Source organism: Calypte anna, chromosome 1 (genome assembly GCF_003957555.1).
Source record: "Calypte anna isolate BGI_N300 chromosome 1, bCalAnn1_v1.p, whole genome shotgun sequence".
Taxonomy (NCBI): Eukaryota; Metazoa; Chordata; class Aves; order Apodiformes; family Trochilidae; genus Calypte; species Calypte anna.
Window position 1 is genome coordinate 86,763,343 of NC_044244.1, and position 23,596 is coordinate 86,786,938.

Below are 23,596 nucleotides of genomic sequence, written 5' to 3' on the forward strand. Positions count from 1 at the left end.
AATTAACTATTACAATTGTGATAGTTGCAAGGAAAGCAGATGGGACTCCTCCCTTTTGTGGATTGGAATGTGCATTACAGATAAATTTTGTTCCTCAACTACTTTCCAGAGACAGAATTGCAACTTTTGTTTGGCATATTTGTTTTAAAAAGAAAGAATACTTCTTCAAATGATCTGTTTTCTATAGCTGCTATTTTCCTTCATAGCTGTAGTTCAGATGAGGAGAGCAATTCCTAGGAAAGCTCTTGGGATAGATATTTAAGAATGAAAATGCTTTCATACTCTGCATTTCTTACTGAAGTTGCTTTTACTTGAGCTTCTAAAGCTAAAAATAAAATCTAGTGGACAAAAAAGTGTGCCAAAAGCCACATTCTTCTCATTCCCTGATTCCTAAGTTCTGAGACTATTGCTCAGAGACAGAACTACTACTACCACATTAATAAACTGTCCTGCAAAGGGAAAAAGTGTTATCTGTAGCTTTTTTAGACTCTGAGTGGAAGAAGTTCTCTGTAGAGTGAGAAATGGAGCATAAAATATTCGGAAGTTTGGGACATTTGTGGAGGAAACTGATGCTACTTCATTGTGCTTTGAAGTTCCATTTAAAGAAAGAGAGCAAAGGAAACATAAAAATTAAGGCCAAAGAATGGCATTTGTTATTTCTCAAACCTACATCTACCTGAATTGCAGAATACGTTTAGCTATCTAGGAAACTTTTAAATTGGCAAGGCAACTTAAATTTTGTTTTGCTTGTTTAGGAGGAAAAACTGAGTAGAGTATTCTTTAGTTGACATATGAGGAATGTACCTATTTTGTTGACTTCAAGAAAAAACATAATGAGGTTTTCTCCTTTGCTTAACATACTTAAAATCTGTCTGTCCAGTGAATTCTGAATCATGTAGAATATTTTTCTTCTCTACAGTCTGCTCTTCCTGTTGCTTTTCTTGCTTTCTCTACTTACTGCCTCTTAGTCACAGCTGCAACCAATCAACTCCTTGCAAAAGTAGCCCATAATAAGTCAGCTTTTATTCTGCCTCTTTACAGCTTCAAAAGTCAGTATATAAAGGGAACTTAATTGTTTCCTTGACATAACTTGGTAGAAGAATGCTTAGCTCTCCCGTCTGGGATAACAACATCTGAACACTGAGGTAGACCATAGTATTACTCCATTACAGCAGTTTTTAATATAATAGTATTCTACCTTAATTAAAAGTCTGCTGAAAATCCACAGCTGTGTGATATAGCCCAACGGTTAATGAGTTAATGTTAAACAAAAATTTCATTTGCAATCTGAATTTCTCTAGCTACAGTTACGTATAACTGGATGTTGTCATCTTCTCTCTCATCAATGGTAATTTATAGCCTCAAATCCATGGAGCACAGCTATTTTGGAGTTTTTAAATTTAATATATTCAGGGTCGCAAAGAGGTTACAAAGAAAACAAAATTTTTAACTCTATCTGTATGCACACTTTACAACATAGTTTATTATTCCAAAATTGCAGTGTTATTAAAAAACAATTTTTCCATTCCGAAAGAGCTGTCAATAGATGTGGTGAGCCTTTTTTTTACAAAAATGAAAATAAAAAGCATAAAAGTGAAACCTTAATTAGATACCTAAACATCTGTTAACTAAATTATGAGATTGCTCTTCACTGTAGCTAGTTTGTTATTCTGCAAATTAGTAGGAAAGACCAAATAACCACTTATAATAAATTTATCATTCACATATTGCAACACTTTAATTTCTGCTTATGAAAACAAGGCTCATTCTGGTTTCATCAGGAATTTGAGGTGGTATCAGTTAAAACATTTTGCTTCATGCTGAACTGTGCTGACTCTGGAAATGGATTTGCAAGCAGGAATGGATCCCTGAACCCCCTTTATGTCTCACTGTCTTCTCCCCTGTTCAGACACGCTGCTGTATCTTCTCAAGTGAGTTTTTTTGTTAAGTGGTTGCTTTGGTTGCTTTCTGTGTTCTGGGTAATCATTAGTCTTCCCTTCTATGCTATGTTCTGGGTCATTTTTCTTTTCTCCATGGCAATGTCTGTTGTGCCTCGCCCAGCTGTAGTAGATGTGGATTCTGGTAAATGCAGCAGAGGAGTTGGTGCACAGGTTCTCCTGTAGTCTGCTCTTCTGCAGCACTTGGGAAGAGGAAGATTGTGACAGGCTACTTGAGTGTTTCCAGTTTGTATTTATTAAAGGGCAGCTGGTTTGGTGGCTGGTTTTTGGTTTTGTTTCGTTGGGTTTCCCCCCTGTTCTCAGATGCGTTGTTGTAGTTAAAGAAACGCTGCTCATTTTCCCCGTTCCTACTGGATATTTAATTCCTCTTATTGTGCATAAACCCATCAAATGGAAAAGCATGGCAGAAACCACGGTGATTTTACGTGGGCATATCCGAAGGGCACTCAGTTGTAGCAGTCTGTGTAGCCAGTCCCTCTGAGGGAGGATTCGTGTTGGAAGCCTGCAGCTCCCTTAGCACCCTGCTTGCATTCCTGAGTGGGGAGCTGTGGGAGTAACTCTGGCACAGCCTTTTCCTCTAAGGTTTGTAACAACCCCAGCCCCACTAGGATGAGTAGAAAAGGTTTGAAGCCTGTGTATGTGTGGGAAGCTCTTGCCTTGTCTGGTTATTATGTTACACTTCAATGATAACCAAGTGCTGGAAGGAAGGTTGCAAGAGGGGAAAAATGAAAGCAGTGGAGTTTTTAAAATTACTACTTACTACTTGCAGTGTCTCGGTGCTTCTTTTCCTTATGCTCTCTGTATGAACCACCATCCCTGGAAGTATTTTAAAACCGTGTAGATGAGGCTCCTCAGAATATGCTGTGGTGGGCATAGTGATACAGATATTGATGAATATATTTTATTTATTTTACTGGAGGACTATGTTGACAATTGGGCATGGTGATCTCAGAGGCCTTCTCCAACTATGACAATTCTATGATTTTGTGAATCCTTGCACTTTATAGTACAAAGGATTGATGCTTGCTTTCATTCTGTGGCCTGCTACCAGGGGATTTTGGCCAGTTTTCCTTGTTAAGGGTTATATTCAGCACTGTCTGCCAGCTTGTGACTTCACCCCTTTGGATATTCCTGCATGCTAGACAGAATTCCCTGTTTAAATTTAAGTTTTGGCTAGCCTTTCTCTTCTGCATGCCATCAATAAGATTTATAATATTTGTCTGTTTCCATATTCAGTATCGTTTTCCTGATGCTTTCTCACTTTCAGAGAGGTCTTTGTCAAAAATATGTTGGAGCAAAGTGCACAACTGTGGTAGGCAGAATTCATGCTTATTGTTAATTAATCTTTCTGTCTTATATAGGGTTAAACTGCTCTGAATTGCACTTTTATATAATAATTAACTGTTAAAGAGAAGGAAATGGGAAGTCTATATGGGAGCACAACTTAGAGTGAAAAACTGGAGTTCTTATGAAAGTTACGTATAAAGCAAATAGCGAAATAATTTTTTTTTTCAGCTCTAGAAATTAGTATCAGGTGTTGCAAATATAGATTCTCTCAGGTAATAACAGTAGTTTTGAAAGGTCTGGCAGGAGTAGAAAATGATGTGGGTTTGACTTCAAGAAAAAAAATAATATTCTGAGTTAATTTGGAACTGAGTTTTTTATAAAGGATTGTGACCTTTGCTGACTAGATCTGAACTGTGTTAAGCCTTCAGATATAAACTGTCTCATAGTTCACTTCAATGGTGGCTCATGATCTATCAGTAACAAAGCCTTTTTGGCTTACAAAATTTTTCAGAACAATTTACTAATGTGATATAACTATAGTTTGTCCTGCTTATGACAGAATATGAAGTATATTTTATTTTTTAATGTTTCATAACTGGGTTTTCCTGTGGGATAGAAGTTATGTCTTACAATTGTTTGAAGTCTTGACAGTGAAGTTGTACATAATCTGTGAACAGGCTGTGCTCTTATAATGCATGCTATTTAGTAGCAATAATTAATTTCTTTCTTTCCTTTTCCCAGCATCTTTGAGGATGAAAGCATGAAACTACGACAGCTGAAACTAGAGAATCAGGTAAATAAATGATAGTGCTGAAGCTGATAAAAATAAGTGTAGGAAAACAAACCTTATCCATCTAGGGATTTTAGAAATGGCAGTAAAGTGCTAAAAATGCTTGGTCTAAAGGATAAAATGAGAACTCGTTGCTAATACTCTTCTTTAAATGTGTTTATAGTTTTCATTAATTCAAGTTAGCCTTGCTATGCCTTGTAGTCTTCATTCCTTTGATACATTTCCTTTTCATATTTCCTCTCGTCTCATTGGGACTGAGTCACCACAATGCAGGGATGAATCAGAAGAGAGGAAAACTGCAGGGCATTATCCACTTCAGGCATCAAAGGAAAAGAAAAGTTTCCCCAAGCTATAGAAAGATCTCCTTAACACTGCTGTTGAAAAATATTTCCAGCATCTTTTGACTTTATTTCCTACAAAGAAAACATTCAGAGCCAAGCATTTGACAAATATTGGGTTATAGTTCTCGGTTTTTAAAATGCTATTCGCTGCATATTTCCATATTCTTCAAAGCAATAAAGTATCCATCCTTAGTATTCTTTTTATGGGAAATTGTAAATGATTATAAATATACTAGGTGTGAGGTTATTATGATTCTCTAGCTGGCCATTTCACATGGGCCAGAAATCCCTGTCTTACTTGAATTAATCTGTGTTCAAATTAAAGTATGTTTTTAGTGAAGTTCTCTTTCAGCTTTAAATCCAGACAGAACACTCTTCAGAGAAGTGTTGCAGGGGATAATATTAAACCCCCTTTACCAGAATTTTTTCACTATTTTTAGTCTGAATTTGCTTAGCTTTCAGATAGTGGCATTCTTATCAACTTTGTGTGTATATAGGTGCTTATCTGAAACAATTCAGACTCAAGGAGTAAAAATTATCTATTGACATATTTGTGGAAGCTAGAAAATCCTTCTACCTCTAAGGTCTCCACTAACACTTTTTAAAAAAAAAAAAAACAAAACCAAAACAAAGCAAACCAAAATAAACACAAAACCAAACCAATCCAAAATAAAACCACCCCGTTAGTTCAAGTAATAATTAAAAGAGCATTTTGAGTCAAATTCCACTCAGAAAGAAGTTCCAAAACTAAGGAAGGTCCAGCTCCTTGGTGATGAACCTCGGTGTCTGTTTTGGGTCTGCTGCCTTGGGTTATCAATTGGTACTGATCACTGGCTCCTAGTACTAGGCCCAGTTGTCAATGTATGCCTAGTTTCAAACCTGGCCATGGGGATATTCTGTTGTTCCCTGAAATCAAAGATGTTGGGCTGGATGGAATTCCCTCAGAGTATTTGTCAGTTGAAGCATGAAGAGGTGAGTTAAAAGAATTCGTACCCTTTTGCAATTTTTTTTCCAGGCTTTCTTGGATTTGATTGGGATTTAAATAATCTGTAAAACCAACAGCTGGAAAATGTCACTAAAATGTTTTTTAACACCACCTCCTCTCCTTGCAAAAGAGATTTGTTGAGAGACACAAATAGTCTCTAATTTAGGCTTGAAAGTTATTTTCTAAAGTCTACTTTTCATAGAATCATAGAATCATAGATTCTATGAAAAGTAGTAGTCTACTTTTAACTTTTACAGAAATAGTACCATGCCTTCTGCAGAAATAGAGGTCAATAGGAGATCACTATCAGACATGAAGGACCCCTTGCTGGTTGTAGCTGACGCCTCACTTGATTAATTTATCCTAAAAAATCACAGGAACTGGTTTTAAAAAATGCAAACCGTTTTAATTCAGTGGGATCATGTTTAGAACCTTTGGTTCTACAGAGAATCCGGGATAAGCATTTGCCACAGATGCCCATCATCCATCTTTAAGATGGGTTTGGAAACCCTGTAATTGAAAAAAAAAAAAATTATAAGGCATGACATCAGGTCCCATCTGTGTGCCAGCTCCTGCTGGCAGGATGCTTTTATCTAGACTCCTGCCTTCTCCTAGAGGAGGGAGCCTTGTGTGGCTGCTCAGGCAGTGCTCACTTCCCCAGCAGCACCTCCAGCTCACAGTGCAATCTCCCTTTGGGTCCAGAGAGTGAAGCTGAATGCATATTTCTTCATGCACTTACCCTTGACATGAAGTTTAATTAATGCCATCATCGCTGGTGTTGTCACTGCTGCCTCAGCATGAAATAAGGAGGAGCTGGAAGATGGAGGGGATGTTTCCAAGCTAGGATCCATCCTGCATGGCCTACTAAGGTAGGACCAATCCAGATAATAAGTAGCATGGTATTGCACCTTCAAGGGTGGAGTGGCCTCAGCTTTCAAGTATACCCTCTTTCTGTTCATCATCGTTATAGAAGGACTACAAAAACCAGTTGGTTTACAATGTGTTATGATTTATTTGACATATCCGACTTCTGAGCTTGTTTGAAATTCATTAGGACTGGAGTTTGTGGTTTAGGATTTTTTAAATCTTTTTGCATTTTGATGTTATGCTTTAATATATGAAGTTCACAAAATCATGAATAAATCATGATCATTTGTATCTGGTACTTAATTAATGGGTTATGAATTCTGGCTCAAGAACTAATTTTTGTTCTTATATGAACTTTTCCTGTAAATACAGCTGGAGGAAAAGGCTAGTTAGTGACAAAATGCAGCAAGATAGTTTCCTATTTTCTACTTCATCTTACTGGACAGTCTGAGAACACGGTGCTGAAGGTAAGGCTGCTCTGCCACCTTATGTAGAGAAAATGAACTGCTACTCTCTGTTGTGTCATCAGGCTTGTAGATTTTTCCATCTCAGTAAGAAAAATAATAGAAAAAAGCCTTTTTAAAGCAAATCATATTACTATCATGTTTTGTCACTTTGATTACAAGAACTTATCCCGAAGTTCTTGTAAGAAAAATGTTGGTCTCATCTACCAGCAGTGAGATATTTTTCAAATTATCCAATATGATCCCATTGGACCCGTGAGTTCTAGAAACTCTTTGAAACAGAAACAGAATCTACTATAATAAGAAAAAAAATTTTAGATTGATGAACAGTGAAATATTTGAAAAACCACATGTAATAGAGTAGTAAGTTAAGTAGTTTTGAAAGCTGTTTTATTCTGTATTAATCCCAAATTCAGTTTCTCATTCTAAGAGCAGCTGTGGGTTTAGTGCCTTCAGGATGTGTCTGTTTTATTTTCCTCTTGTCTGTCTATCTGTCACATAGAGAAACCTTGGAATAGTTTTTCACAAATCTTTATTCTGAATATAGTGTTTTGATTCTTGATTTCCTTCTCTCGTTTTTTTTTAAATGCTAGAGATTTAGAAACTGTCAGAAAATCTTTTACTTTTCATCAGCATTAACTTAAAGAACAAACACCACAAACCAATGTGAATTATTCTGGATAGTCTGACTGTCATTCTAGAAAACAAATTTTATCTGTAACTAACATTTTGTAAGAATTTAACTTTTACTGCTTATTATACTTTTCTTCTTCTAGACCACTGAAAATCTCTGGAATTCTATGTAATTTTTTCCCTGCATGACAAACTTTACAGAAAATTATGTAGCAACAAACACTACCTATATTGCAGTCCAGTCTTCAAAGTGTAATTAGGAGTTTAAATAAAAATATTGTTTTGGTTTGATATTTTTCTAGCTTGTTTGTTTGTTTTTGTGTTAGTGAGGCTGTTTTTTTTAGGTAAGGGCTTGAAGAAAAGAAAGAATAAAAGAGCAAGGGCTGAGTTGTGTTGGAATTCCCTAGCCTAAGAAACTAACGCTTTCCTCACTTGAGAGGAAAAGCCTAATAGGAGAGGAAAGAACTAACAAGAGAGAAAAAGCATAACAGGAGAGGGAGGAGTTCCAAAGCTGTTCGTGTCTCAAGTGGATTGAATTGTTGGCACTGTGTATCTGACAGATCCTTGGAGACTGAAAAAAAAAAGAATTTGATGGAGAAGGGCTTTCTGTCAGCAAGAACAGCTCTCAAAGGGTGTTCAGGTACCTAAGAAGCAGGCATGGATCAGCTGCATCTGCTGCAGGGGCTTGCATGTTGTTTGCATAGTGGTGCATTATAGAATATTAGAACATGACTTGTTCTTCATCGTGCATCACTTTAACTTTCAAGGATTAAGTATATATAGCTGCCTTTAACATGGTGCAATGTGCCTGTTTGCCTTGATTCTAGCCTAGAAGTTTATACCCATTCTCATTTAGTAGTAAATCACAAGCATCAAATGTCTGTGCATCTTTGAAAAGCAATATGGGGATTTTTAACATCTGGATTTACTACTCTTTCCTTTCAGTCTTAAATTACATGAAAAAAAATTGCAAGGTAGATTAATTTTCATTTTATTGGATCAGTCTTATTTTAATGACTATAATTTTTACTTTTTTTTTTTTTTACTCTTAGAGACTTGGCTCTCAACATTGGTTTGTGGGAACTATTTGTTTTGAGTTCTCTCTATAAGGTGATAGCTTTTGAGACAAAAAGATTTTCCTTTGAAACTCCTGACTTGCTTTTCATGCATTGTGACAGCATCTATAACTGCAGTGGCAGTGAGCCCTGATTGAAGATTTTTAGAAATGTTACGCTAATAACATTTAAAAGACTTAATTGACATATTATGCAAAGGTAAGGCTCTCATCTTTACTCTGGCATTTTCAGATAGTTTTGAAGATGATCCTTAAGGTCTCTTTCAATCTAAACCATTGATGATTCTACAATAGTTCTTTTACTACAAAGTTAGCTTAATTCTACAAAATAGGGATGAAATACTGTGCATCCCCTGCATGTACAGGAAGCTGTTGTCCTAAATGATGGATTGGTTGATCCAATCATAACTGTATTGGAAAGAGCCTGGAGTCTGTGAGAGCTGTTTTATCTGCTCTATCAGTTTAGGTTAGTAGGATGCATGGAGTAATAAAATTGCATGAATGTGCTTTCTATTACAATACTGACTCTGTGAAATGTTTCATATTGGATTATAAATGACTGCTGACTTTGTCTATTTATATTAAGGATTATTGCAGTTTAGACTGGATGAAAGAGGTAAAATTATCTGCTGATGGTCTCAGAATAGATCAGAAATTAAGCAGGGGTCTTTATCACCCATCAAGCACTGATGGAGAACCAAAGACAATGTCCCCACTCTAAAGACACAGTGATCTGTGTCTAAGATTTTTGCAAGAGATTACATGAGTCTTTCAGGTTTATTTGAGATCCTGATCAGTGACATGTTGCTGCCAATGGCTGAAATACGGTTTCTGCCTCTCTGGTTGTGATTACTCATCTTTATTTCGTGCATTATTTATTTCACAGAGAGCTCTTCTAGAGAAGAAGCAGAGGAAGAAACGTCTTGATCCTTTGATGGTACAGCCAAATCCTGAGGCAAAGCTGCGTAGGTCAAAGCCCAAAGGGTGTGAGGAGCAGACTCCATTAGTAGAAACTCCTACCCCTTTCCAAAGTGATGTTACCTTACGTGGTAAGGAATCAACCTGATTACAACAATGTTGCCCAAAATACCAGTGCATGCATTTTGTGTCACAAATGGGCACTTGCATTGCTGTGACAGTAGCCAAGTGAAAACCAAGATTAATTACATACCAGTCGTACTCTTGTAGAAGAGTACGACTGTGTACAGTACTATTGAGCAATACTGAACTGTGAAAACTAAACCTTACCTTGAATTTTGTGCCAGCTCTTGTGCCTTTCAGTAATCTCTCCCTTGTATTAGTTGAAGGAAAACTGTAGGAATGGGTTAGGAGCCTCTGTAAAGGTAGGGAGATACAAATCCAAAGAGACCTTTGAGGCTGTTGGATAAAAAAAAAAAGGATATAATTCAGAGTGAGTGTCTTCCCTGTATCATGGTATATTCCATCTCAAGACTGTGTACAACTGAGTGATAAAGTAGTTGAGAGCAAAACAAAAGTCTTGGGAACAATGAATTAGTTTCTTGCTGTTTTTTACCTCACATGTTGCTTTCTGTGGGCTTCAGGGAGACAACTGAAACAGGGCAAACTAGCTATAGTGGTCCGTAAAGTGGTAAGCAGCAAGTGCTATCAGAGGCAAAAGCAGTAACCCAGTGGTCTCAAAGCACGGCAGTAACATAGTGAGCACTCTGTTAGGAGTGGAAAGAAATACTGTAGTGAGAGCCTTCAGACTTCAGGTTCACAGGGAGGAAGAAAGAGCAACAAGGAAACCCCTGCATGCCAGTGTCAGGAAGTAGCTTATGAGAGCCAGAATCTCACCAGCTTATCAAGGAAGTAACAGGAAACATCCTAAGGCTTTGAGATACATGCTATTTGAGGATGTTGTAATATCACCATTCTATTAATACAGAATCAGTAGGTAGAGCAGAATTTTAAAACAAACAAACAAGCAAACCCACAAAAAGCCCCTATCTTTTGAATGTTTTTCTTGTTCTCCAAGTGTTTTCAGGATCATAGAATGAGGAGGAGAGTGGTGATGTGGATGGTAACATTTATGTATTTACAATCATCTGGGAGGAAGCTTCTGTCGGAAGACACTTTTAAGTCCAAAAAAGTGAGAGAAGAGGTTGATATAACTTCTAAGTTAAGAAACTTCAGTAGTACTGAAACTACTAGAAAGAAAAATTAAAACTGCTTCTTCACTAGCTTCCCTGAAGCTTCTTCAGTACAAATAAATCCTGCTAAAAAGCACTAGCAGCAGTAAACATATCAGAAATCTGATTCCTAGACAAAACAGTAAAGCTTTAAGAGAAAAAATGGTGGAAAAGCAAGAAATCTAAAGCTGTATCTTCCCTTACATGTTGTTTGCCACACAAATATGTATTTTTATGCCACACCCTGACATCAAGATGTCTCCAGAAGTTACAAAACGCAGTGAACAGCTGTGTTGTATATTTAAATGTGGAGAAAATACAAAGGGCACTCACTGCAGATTTTTCTGCCTGTGGCTGTAGACATTTTATCAGTTCACTTTAGGGTGTTCATTGTGATTGGCACAGAAGCAAACAAGGAATTGGAAGGACAAGAGAACAGAGTAGCTGCCCCTAAACAAATTGAAGGATATCAATGTGCAGGACAAACGCAATTCATTTTAATTGCTTAGGGCCTTGGAAGAAAGGAAATACAATCACTGTATTTATAAATAGAGAAACTGATGCCTGAGGTGTTTAAAGTAACAGGTGGTTTGTACCAGTCAGGCCTGATTTCTCTCATTCTAACAAAAGTTGAACTCTACAGCAACTTGAAAGGAGGTTGTAGGGAGGGGGGTGTTGGCCTCTTCTCTCAAGTAAATAATGACAGCACTAGAGGAAATGGCCTGAAGATGCAACAGGGGAGGTTTAGACTAGATATTAGAAAGAATTACTTTACTGAGAGAGTAGTTAGGCATTGGAACATGTAGAATCACCATCCCTGAAGGTATTTAAAAACTGCATATGAGGCACTTCAGGACATGCTTTAGTGGGCATGGTGATACAGATATTGATAAATATGTTTTACTTATTTTACTGGGGAGGGGGATGTTGAGAGTTGGACTCGGTGATCATAGAGGTCTTTTCCAACTATGACAATTCTGTGATTCTGTGAAGTATACATCAGTCCTTCAAAGGGATGCTTGAACAAGGGAAGAGGAAAACAAGAACCACCCTAAGATGTGTCCATAGTAATGAAAAATAGACTTTAGAATTCTGATTATTTTTTGTCCTGCAGGCATTGATGGACCAGCAGCTTTCCTGAAATCAGAAGTACAAGATCTGGGGACCAAACTCCAAACTCTCTGTGCTGGATCTTCCAAAACAGAAGACAATACAGATCAGGAAAAAGATGGAGAGGCTCTAACAGACACAGCAAGCAAGCCAGATCTGCAAGAAATCTTAGAGAAACGAGGTAAGAGATGATAACAGGCAAAGTTGATTTTGGGGGGGGCTTCTTTTTTTTTTTTTTTTTTTTTTTTTGTCCAGTAACATTAAAAGAACTAAAAATATGAGGGATCGTGAAACAAGTGTCTTTACGGTATTATGTTTAAGTGTAGAACTACCAGATTCCACAGCATTTAGAAATGCAGAACTGCAGTTCCTTCTTCTCATAGTAACTGGAACACACCACTGACATTTCAGGAGTTTATCAATGCACTGTATAATTTCTGGCTTTTCCAAGGAAGTTGGTAACAAAATGCTATACTTCACATTTTGCTAAAGTTTGGGGTATTTTTATTCCAGATATACTAGATCTGGATATGATACTTAAATATTTTCACAGCAGCAGAACTCTATAGCCAGTAAATTCTGTAATTAAACTATTTAGGAGACTAACAGGAAACATTTCTTCCAGAATCAAAAGCTGTCACAATCAACAGTTTTAGAGTTTTATATTCAATAGTATAAATTCAATTCACTGAGTAGTTTCCCTGTGAAGCATCCATTTCTGTCTGCCAAATATTTTGTTGCTGATAGTATGACAGGAAACCTTTTTTTTTTTGCATGCAGCTTAAGCACTCTGCACCAAAATGATTCCTAGTTTTTAACACGGTACACAGCTTATTTTCATTTGCAAAGCCTGTCTCCCAGAATCTTTTCAGTACACTTTATGTAGTAATGTACAACCTTATGTAGAAATACTTATATTCAGTTGTTAGATACAACAGCTGCTTACTTATGGGTAGCAACATTACACATGAGTTAGTAAAGGAAGCAGGAAAGAATATCCGAAACTTCCAGGGAAATCAGTGGAGATAGAATATAAACAGTGAATTTTGAAATTGGCTGTAGTACTAAGGTTAACGCCTTTCCTGTTTCCAAATGTGCTTTGGGAAGTTTACTGACAAGTTGTTAGGACTACATTTTTCCCTTTCATCTGAGTCAAAGAACTGCCAGTAGTGCCCCTTCTATGCAGTGCCATGTTTGACTGCTCAGGAAATAATTCAGCTTAGGCTGAGTGTGCTCTTTCTTCTACAGGGTTTTACGTACTTTTCCATTCTACATCCAAATTAAAGAATGGAATTACAGGACAAAATTATGCTGCTACAAGTGGAAGGGAACACCAAACAAAGTGATGTGTACAGAAGCTCTTTTTAAGTGTTTTTATCTTGAGTGGTTTTAGTTGTGTACTCACAGTCTTATATACATAACTGTGCTTAGGTTAAGATTAAAGAGGTAGGTCTTGGAGCTAGACAGTTTGAACTTCCACTTTAAAAATAAAATAAGTAATATTCACGAGACACTTAATTGCTATTGATGTAGGAGGATCTCTAAGTGAAAAGCTGTCATACTGCATTTCAGTATGTATAGACTAAAGGGAAATGGTAAAGGATGTAAACTATAGAGCCCAAGCTACAGGATAGGTGTCAGCATTTTGATCTGAATTTCCTTTCTTTGTTCTTAAGACATGGAAGGCTTTTTTTGCATGAAAATAGGCAAAAGTAGTTCAGTGACAGAATATTCTAAGCAATATATCATGTAATATAATGTAAATGTATATTAATAAAAGCCTGACAGCTGCTTAATCATCTGCACAATGACGGCTGCAAAATGGTGGTTAGAATTACAAGGCTCAGGGAAACAATGTAGAACATGAAGAAAATCAGCAGTTCAAACAACAAAAATTAGTTAAGAGAGCAAGGGCAGAATAGCTATGCAAGAGTCACACGTAAACTAGTGCTACCATGAACTCATAACACCTTTTTTTCAGAGGTTATTTGTTTTATCCTTGTATTCGGGCAGGAATTTCAGGCAGTTTGAATTTTGATGAAGAGGATACAGAAGAGGAAGAAGCTAGTAAGAGACCATCATCTAACTCACAGTATCCTGAATCTGAGAGGCCTAGTTCTGCAACCAGTGAGAAATCATTTGCTGTAAGTGTCTTGAAATCCATTTATGCTAAGACCATATTCTTTACTTCAGTACTAATCCCTTGAGCATTGGTTTAAAATATAGCATTTGCAGCCACAGCAGCCAGCATATTTATCCCTGAAAGAAGAGGAAGGTCACAACTATCAGGTTATCTGACTGAAGAGCTAGTTATGATCAAAGAGCTAGTAATGATCAAAGGAACAGTGCTAGCAGTACTACCCAAGTAGTCTGATCAGTGAAGGTGGGAACGCAATGAATCAGCTACACCTATGGCCCTCAAAAGAGACAGATGAAGCCATTGACTCTGGTCAATGGCAAAATCCACCACGGTGAATCAGAGAAACTCTGAAATGCCATGCAAATTTAAAAGGGATCACTGCCTGCAGGTTTACAATATTTAATGTGGGATGTAAAGGGGAACAGAATTTTTGGGGTGGAAAAGAGAATTCTGGGATTGGAAAAAACTTTTTATGGGGGTATTGAGGGGGAAGGACTTAGGAGGGAAAAGAAAGGTTCAAGATGGACTGGGGAGTAATAACCACTGGAAAACAGGGACTTAATGGGGTAAAAGGCTCCAGATGCATGTAAGCAGTTGTAAGACAGTTTGCTTGTCTGGCCAAGCCTTGAGCCTGGTTATTAGAGGATGTCCTACCATCTTCTAAAATGCGTTTTCATGCCTGTGTTTGCGTGTGAAAGAGATGCACATATGCATACATACATATGTTGACAAAATATATGCTGGTCCAGCCAGTGAGCTGGAAGAAACCAGGATCAAGAAGACCCAGCTAGTAACCAGATAAAGAGCATAGGGTTTGGGTGTGGATACTGGACAGTCCTAAAAGTCCCTGCTACTGTTCAAAAAATCTGTGTTAGTGTATTTGTGAAGTGACTGTGTGGGTGTTGTTCTGCACTAGTAGGTGAGTAGTACAAGAATTCTGAATTCTAGGTACTTGGGAGACTGGCTGTGGGTGCTGTCTGTTGGAGATATGGGCTTGGAAGTGCTGGAGTCAGGAGAGGAGTGAGAGCCACTTCTGAATTTCAGGTTTCTGCGTGTATTCACTCAGATTTCCCACTGGCTGTACTTGGGAATGGGATTAAACCAGCAACTTCACCTCTGAGGTCCAGTAAAGAAGGAATTTCCTGGGTTCTACAATTCACAGGATTAACAGCTACTTCTAGGAAAAATTACTTTAATGATGTATTCCATAATTCCATTTGAATTCCAGTTCCTTTGCTGACCGTAACTTGCATCCTGACTGTACACATTGGTTCTGAGGTTCTTCCAGCATTTAGATGAGATAATTCCACTGTCAAGCACTTTGTTTCCACTACTGCTCTAAAGCAACATAATCTCAGTGCTCTTTTCAGCCGTGCAAGTCCCAATCTTTTTTACTGCAGCATCAATCAGTGAAGCTAATCACGTTGCTTAATTTCCCACATAATGTTTTAAGTTCTAAAAGCAGAGAGGTTCTGTGGTTAGAATGTAATTTACAGTGTCTTAGCAATTTACTCATCTGTGGTCAATGAGTACTTTTTCTCCTCTCCCTTCCCCCTAGAAAGCTACTCTTTCCTCAGAATAAGTCTTCAGCCACTTTCTTCAGAGAAACACAGGTGTTCTCTTGTTTAACTTCCTTTTACCAACTATTTTCTTGAGGCATGAGATCTCCTGCATCAAGAGACCTTTCCTTTATTGAGAAATGCCAGGCCCTGTAACCTAACATTAATTTCCTTATATGATGGTTCTTCCCACAGGAAACAGGTGCTTCCTGTAGTCCATCCCCTCAGACAGATGCACAGCTGGGAGAAGTAGAGAACTTAGAGGATTTTGCATTACGCCCTGCGCCCCGCGGCATTACAGTCAAGTGTCGAATCACCAGAGATAAGAAGGGAATGGACAGGGGCCTCTTCCCTACCTATTACATGCATCTGGAAAGGGATGACAACAGAAAGGTACTGGAAGCAGCACACAGTATGGTGGCTTTTGTACTCCTATCACAGAATATTTTTGGTGTAAGGGAGAGCTTCTTCTGGTAAGAAGAGAGAAGCTAAGGAGAGGCCGCATGTAGATGAGGGCATCTTACGTTTGGCCAAGGCACTAAGGAGGGAATTGGAAGGCTTAAAAGCCATAATATGATGAAATAGAGGATTTTAGAAGTATGAAAATGTCAAGGATAAAGAAGAGCAGGGAGACACAGCTGCTTCTGAAGAAAAGGAAGACTAGAAAGGACAGTGGCTTTAAATCTAGACTGCCTAGTGATCTGGTTGGTGGAACAGAATCTTGGGGTATGAACTTGTGGATGAGGTCAAAATTGTGAAGAGAGTAACAACAGCACAGAACAAAAAGGAGACTGGATGTAGGAAGTGGAGAGAACAGTTTGAGTAGCAATGCCTAGCAATGCCTCTGCATTCTTACAAAGATTGAGTTTTGATCAAAGTTTTGTATTTCCAGACATTCCTTCTTGCAGGGAGAAAACGAAAAAAGAGCAAAACTTCCAATTACCTCATATCAGTTGACCCAACTGATTTGTCCCGGGGAGGGGAAAGTTTCATTGGAAAACTCAGGTGAGAACCATACATGAAAACCATGGATAGGAGAGACTGGATTTGCATTTTAGTTGAGTTGGGGTTATGGATAAGCAATCTAGTATCAATTCAGAGAGAATTGATAACTTGCATTGCCCTGATTAGTGCAATCTGTATTCATCTGGGTTGGCAACCTTTCTTCAGCATTACCTTTCACCCTGGCAATTCAGAGAAGGAATTATGGCTTCAGACTCTTCCTGGATGTGGTAGAGGCTTAATTCACCCTGGGAGCTTTTTGGAGGCTCCTTACTGAACTGTCAATAGTTAGGTTTGGATGGGAGGAGATGTGTGTTATGTACAAATTCTTTCAGAAGATGACAAAACTTTCCACTAATGCCTCTCTTCACTGACATTAGGTCAAACCTCATGGGAACTAAATTTACAGTCTACGACCAAGGAGTTAGCCCAGTCAAGGCACAAGGGCTAGTGGAAAAGGCTCGTACCAGGCAGGAGCTTGCAGCTATTTGCTATGTAAGTAGTGCCTCTCCTCTTTCACTCCTTTCTTTTTTGTGGTTTGGTTGCTGAGGTACAGAGTTTACAAAATCATGTTGCCAGCAGCCTACCCCACTTCATTTTAGAACCAATTAACTGGTTTCCAGCAGATATAACAAAGGGCAGAGGCTTAAAAGGTAAGTTCTTACAAGTTTAATGAAAAAGAGATTTAAAAAACAATGCCAGGGGAAGGAGACCCAAGCTAACACCCTAATGACCCTCTTACCTGGTCAGCATGTCCTTTACATGGAGCCAGCCACAACATGAACTCTCTCTTGCCTAGCTGGTATCTGGTGGATACTGAGAAGAAACTGGGAGTATCCTATGAAGCAGAATTATTTTTTATTTTTAATTATTTATTTTTAATTATTTTTTGCAGAATTTTTTTTGTGTTAATGGCAAACTTGCTGAGGGCACACTGAATCCCACTGTCTGTATCTCAGACAAAGATATTAAACAGCACTGGTCACAGTACCAACCCATGAGTAATGTAGTTATCTTTTATTGTAGTAAAGGCTTGCTCACTAGCAGGAGTTTTGCATGCTTTTACCTCAACTGTAAAAGCATTTGCCTGGAAATTGCACTTTTCTGATTTAATTCTAAATGTTTCATTAGGATAAAAGATGTGCCCTAAATTGGGTAATGCTATGTATGTCTCACAGTTGTATTTGTAGAACTGCTACTGTATCCATAGCTAGCAGATCTCTAAAAACCAAGGTAAGTGTAGATTCAAGTTCATTTTTGTTGTCTTTTTTTTCTCTGAGATGGAGTATTTAATTTACTGAAAATAATGTCTTTTCTTGTCCTTCAGGAAACCAATGTGTTAGGATTCAAGGGTCCCAGAAAAATGTCTGTGATCATTCCAGGAATGAATATGAATCATAAACGAATTCCAATCCATCCACGAAATGTGAGTTATAGTTTGGTCCTGTTTCAGATTTGAGGAAGAGTTTAAAACTTCCTTACAGATGTGTGGTTGTTACTGATTATCAGGGGTTTTAGAGCAAGTTTATTAATAACCAGGGCTTTAACAGGTCTCATGTGTTGATTAAGGTGCTGATTAATTTTTCTTGACTTTTACTTAATTTATAGCATTCTGAATACTTAACTCTCTTTTGGTCTGTCTAAATATTGTTTACTTAGCTATTTCTAATGTATGTTGCTGGTGTACTTACATCCCCCCTGGGTGGGGGACCTTGTTACACTGAGAGCTGGATGAACTTGCTTTTCACAGGAGCTTAGATAATGTATAGATAATGTATGAATTATAACAGATAATTAATAGAAAAACTGGTATAGCAGCAAAAGAGTAAATACATTTTTCTTCAGAGCATTAGTTCTGTAGGAATCACAGAAAAGAAGAAATCTTTAAGAAGAAAGTGGGATGAGGAGAAAGATGGAGTTTTGTGGTGACTATTTAGTGAGAATTTCTCATACATATGGTGATATTCTAGCTAAAAGCTTCGAGAACTGTGTCTGAAGATTCATTAAGATGTATGACGAAAAATGTTTCATTCCCGTAATGTAGGTTTTATGTTGGGTGTGATAGAAGACCAAAAGGCAGAAAGGATGTGTCAGCTGAAAGATATACTCAGTATTTTAAGCTATTTTATGCATAGATACGGGTAGCACAACAGTATATTTTTTTGAGGTCAGAGAAAAAAATCTTTAAGTGTGAAAATTCAAAGTCACCAAAACCTGGAAAAGAGGTTTAATTTTTGTGAATGGGCAGGAAAATTGTATTTTCAGCTGATGATTCATCTTCTTTCAAATGGTATTGGAATCTGCCCTGTCAGTACAGTAATGATTAGGTGGCCCTGACTGCATTTTTCTTCCCCATTTTCCCAACTGTTTTGCTAGCAGGCAAGGATACTGAGTGGACCAAGCTTAAACACAAAGCTGTTCTGAAAAGCTGGCAAAGCTTTCAGTGTAGGAGCTTCACTGTTTTCTGCCATCCTTCTACATAGTGCTATGCCTCCAATTAAGCAATACCTCCCCTACTTTAAAGGAAGAAAAACTGAATCTAAATGCGCTTTGTTGGTGCCAGTTCTCAAACTTCTTTTGTGTCTTAAAAAAAGTAAGTAAAGATATAAAATTGCCAGTTTAAACTGAGCAGTAGGTTTTATTTAGTTTATCCTCAAAAATCCACTATCATATCTGTATACAATACTAAAACAGTGAATATAGCCACATCAGTCAGACCTCTAGAAGAGGTTTCTTTCTAATAATGTTTTTTCCATTAAACAGCTTCAGTTTGGATTCTTTGTCTTGGGTTTACTAGCATATATGTTTTAAATTTGGATTTTATTTGTTACAGAACTTTTAAAGTAAATAAATACATCATATTATTTCACTCACTATTTGCAGCTCCTTGTAATTCGTTCTGTTTTACAGATTTAATGTGCTGTTTTACCTGCTTCTTGCATATTTTTTATTTCTCTCTTTTTCATATTGTGCATCACTTGCTCAGCTCAGCAGGATGACATTTAACCTACTTAAAGGCATACTTGCAGTCCACTTCAACCTTTGGACTTTCTACTGAAGCACCCCAGAGCCTGGCACTTAGTTTTAGATTACTTTCTCTTGTTTCAAAGTTTAGGGTATTAGAAATGGGAGCTGGATCCAGCAGGATCAGAGAAAATTTAGGAGACTGAGAAAGAATTCCTGTCAGCATGATGGCAGTGATCGGTAGCCTGTGAATTGCTCCCTTTTCTCTACACATGCTTCTTTCTCACTCTCATACTCTCACTTTTTTTGTCTTTGGGTGGAAACACGGTGATATCTTATTGAGTGGAAAGCAATGCTTTGATAGGGAAACCATGAAAATATCTTCATAGTACTTGCAGAAAAATGTTTGTAGGACTGACTTTAAGTGCTGTCATTGTGTTTCATTTAACAGGGAATGACATTCAAGTGACAGTGCGTACACATGAGAGATGCAGTACTGAAAAGCAGAGCCATTTCGAATCTCATCAGTGCATTTCTTTCTTCTGAACAGGAACATGAGAGTCTGCTGTCAAAATGGCAAAACAAAAATTTGGAAAACCTCATTGAGTTGCACAACAAGGCCCCAGTATGGAATGATGATACTCAGTCCTATGTTTTGAACTTCCACGGGAGAGTCACCCAGGCCTCAGTGAAGAATTTCCAGATTGTCCATGACAATGACCGTAAGAGTCCAGGGGAGGGTGGGATGTATTCAAACCAGGCAAATCTATCTCAGGAGGTTAGGGAGAAATGGGACACTCATCCTGGAGAAGGGAGACTGCTTGGAGGAATTCAGGATTACTGGGGACTTGTCAGCTGTCAAGAAAACAATGAGGTCTCCTTTTTTCTGGGGTGGGTGCAGAGACTGCAGCAAAAGAGGGAGCAAATGCAAGCTTCCTGAGTGGAAAGAAAAGGATTCATACAATACATTGAGCCTAGGAAAAATGTGGTCTGAGCCTTGGGTCTGAGAAGAAAGGGAATCTCAGGGAATCTCTAGAAAAACAGTCACTCTAGAGAACAGATTTCAAGGCCACTCTGCTGAGAAAGGATGGATATACCAACTGCATATAGCTGGGACTGCCAGACATGTGTGGGGACTACTTTTTTTTTGTTTTTTTGTTTCGTTTTGTTTTGGTTTGGTTTTTTGTTTGGTTTTGTTTCTTTTTTTTGTTTTTTGTTTGTTTGTTTTTGTGTGTGTGTTTTGGGTTTTTTTCTTAGTTTCAGTTGACATTGGTGTTCTCTGAATCTTTTTTTTTTTTCTTTTTTTTTCTCCCCAGCTGATTACATTGTGATGCAGTTTGGTCGTGTAGCAGAAGATGTGTTCACTCTGGACTATAATTATCCTCTCTGTGCTCTTCAGGCCTTTGCTATTGGACTTTCCAGCTTTGATAGTAAGTTGGCCTGTGAATGACAGACAGCAGACTTGAAACGTGGAACGTGCTCCCACCCCTGCATCTTGTTGTAAGAGTTCCAGGTGGAGTAATGAAAAGCACAATGGAGATGGAAGGGAACTGGAGGACAGACTTCTGCTGGCTTACTAGAAAGCAAATATCAGGTGTCAGAGCATGGTGGTAGCTGGCAGTAGACCATCTTAAGAGACTGTCCCAAGCCTGAGCTGTCTTTGTATGCATTGTGGAAGAACAAGAAATATGGGTGATGCTTTTGTCATTGGTGTTGATTCTGCTTTCAGAATCCTTACAAGAGATGCTGCATGAGAGTGGGCTAAGGAATTTAGCCCACTAATTGGAACCCCTTGCAGCTAGGATCAGAAAAAAAAAAATAGGGTAGTGTTCATATGCCTTTCATATGCCTTGGAACTTCCACAGTGGCCTTGGAGATGGTACTGATGAACTGATCATAACCCTCAAGTTGCTGATGAGATGAATTCAAAAAAAAGGAAGATAATTATTGGCGTTTGTTCTCTTTTGTCCCCTGTGTAGCATTTCACTGTCTGTTAAAACAGTCAGACATGGAAGAATTCAGTTTATGGCTCTGTGCAACTGCAGGTAATGTTCAACAAGCATAGAGCTGGAATGAGACATTAGCTCTAATAAAACACTTTTATCTTACTCAGTGGGATGATACTCTGTTAAGGCTGATAGTCCAGTTACCTTTCATTAGTCTAATTGCTCCACATCCCTTGACAGCCTTTTTACCAAATAAAGAACAATCAGATTTCACACATTCCCTTTTTAGTTGGTGGTATTATATCCATTGCTTTTCCTGTTATTCTTAACCATGTGAAAAATGAGAGTGAATAGATGATAGAATCTAACTGAATTTCACAGAAGGTAGTACTGTAACCACATACAGTTCCATTCCTGAAAATTTATGTTCTGCTTGGTTGAGTTTAGACTGCAAGCTAATCAGAAATATTTCCTTAGTTTCCCCATTGTTTGCTAAATTTGCTGCATTTTCAGGAGTAAGTTAGAGACTGACTTCATTTTTTAACATGAGATTGAGATTATCTCAAGTCATGACATATTAAAGTAGATTTTATATAAATAATTTTAACCTGACTACAAGAATGAGTTACCTCAAAAGGGGATTACAGGTGTTTTCAAAGGCATCTATAAGTTACAAAAAAAAAAAAAAAAAAAAAAAAGTATTACGGAGCTTTACAATGTGTCCTTCCAGTGTTCTATTTTTAATGAGGGATGTAAAGTATGGAGACTGTAGGGCTAAACATACAAGGCTTTTTTATTCATATGACCTTCATTGATCATAGTTAATTGCTGCACACTGTGACATGTAAGACAGAGGAAAACCCCCTTTTTTAAAAAAGGAGATCTGTGGAACTACAGGTTAGTCAGTCTTGCTTCTGTGCCCAGCAAGATCATGCAACACATCCTCTTGAAGTCTATGCTATGGCCCATGGAAAACTAGAGGAGGTGTTTGTGGCAGCCAGCATGGGTTCATCAAATGCAAATCACACCTGACAAATTTTATATCCTTTTATGATGGGGTCACAGCACTGGTGAACAAGGGGAGATCAGCTGACATAATCTTCCTGGACTTGTACAAAGCACTGGACATAGTCCTGAATGAAATCCTTCTCTCTAAATTAGATAGACATGGATCTGACACAGGGACCACTTGGTAAAGGAGTTGGCTGGGCAGTCACACTCAGAGTTGTGGTCAATAGCTCAATATCCAAGCAGAGGCCAGTGACAAGCAGCATTCCTCAAGGGTCAGTACTATTACCAGTGCTGTTTAACATCTTTGTCTGAGGTATAGACAGTGGGATTCAGTGCACCCTCAGTAAGTTTGCCATCAACACCAAGCTCTGTGGTGCAGTTGACAATCTAGAGGGAAGAGATGCTATCCAGAAGGACCTTGACAGGTTTGAGAAGTGGCCAACCTCATGAAGGTCAACATGGACAAGTACAAGCTCTGCACCTCAGGCAGGGCAATCCCAAGCACAAATGTGCTGAGTGGTGAATGGTTCGAGAACAGCCCTGAGGAAGAGGACTTGGTTGGTTGTTTGGTTGGTTGCTAAGAAGCTCATCAGGGGCCAGCAATGTGCACTTGCAGCCCACAAAGGCAAGTGTATCCTGGGCTACATCAAAAGAAGCATGGCCAGCAGATCAAGGGAGGTGACTCTCTCCCTCTGCTCTTCTCTCATGAGATCCTACCGGTAAGGACTCTTTCCAACCTTGAAGACCACAACATGAGAAGAACATCAAACATAAGAAGGACATGGAGCTCTTGGAGCAAGTCCAGAGGAGGCCCAAGAAGATGATCAGAGGGCTGGAGAACCTGTGCCATCAAGAAAGGCTGGGAGAGTTGGGATTGTTCAGTCTGGAGAAGAGAAGGACCATACACTGACCTTCCAGTACCTGAAGGGGGCCTACAAGAAAGCTAGGGAGGGACTTTGTGTGAGGGTGTGTAGCGATAGGACAAGTGGTAGTGGGTTTAAGATGGAATAGCATAGACATGAGGTTAGACAGTAGGAAGAAATTCTTGAGTGTGAGGGTGGTGAGACACTGGCACAGGTTGCTCAGGGAAGTTGTGGCTGCCCCATCCCTGGAAGTGTTCCAGGCCAGGTTGGATGGGGCTGTGGGCAACCTGGTCTAGTGTAGGTGCCCCTGCCCATGGCAGGTGGGTTGGAACTGGATGATCTTTAAGATTCATTCCAATCAAAACCATTCTGTGATTCTATCTAAGCCTCCTAGTGTATGCATCTGTATGTACTAAAGCAGAGAACAATCACTGTCTTGCCTGCTTCATGG

The 23,596-nt window shown here is 38.5% G+C and overlaps 1 protein-coding gene across 1 annotated transcript in view; it reads left to right on the forward strand.

Annotated features, from left to right (window-relative positions):
* Window positions 1-21,955, forward strand: part of TULP3 (TUB like protein 3) — a 28,647-nt gene extending 6,692 nt beyond the window's left edge. The window contains exons 2-11 of the mRNA XM_030469146.1: window positions 3,987-4,038; window positions 9,287-9,449; window positions 11,665-11,841; window positions 13,674-13,804; window positions 15,555-15,752; window positions 16,252-16,364; window positions 16,742-16,856; window positions 17,689-17,787; window positions 19,876-20,047; window positions 20,642-21,955. Coding sequence (XP_030325006.1) covers window positions 3,987-4,038; window positions 9,287-9,449; window positions 11,665-11,841; window positions 13,674-13,804; window positions 15,555-15,752; window positions 16,252-16,364; window positions 16,742-16,856; window positions 17,689-17,787; window positions 19,876-20,047; window positions 20,642-20,775 — 1,354 coding nt within the window. The 3' untranslated portion in view covers window positions 20,776-21,955. The remainder of the gene's footprint in view (window positions 1-3,986; window positions 4,039-9,286; window positions 9,450-11,664; window positions 11,842-13,673; window positions 13,805-15,554; window positions 15,753-16,251; window positions 16,365-16,741; window positions 16,857-17,688; window positions 17,788-19,875; window positions 20,048-20,641) is intronic.
* Window positions 21,956-23,596: the final 1,641 nt, after the last annotated feature.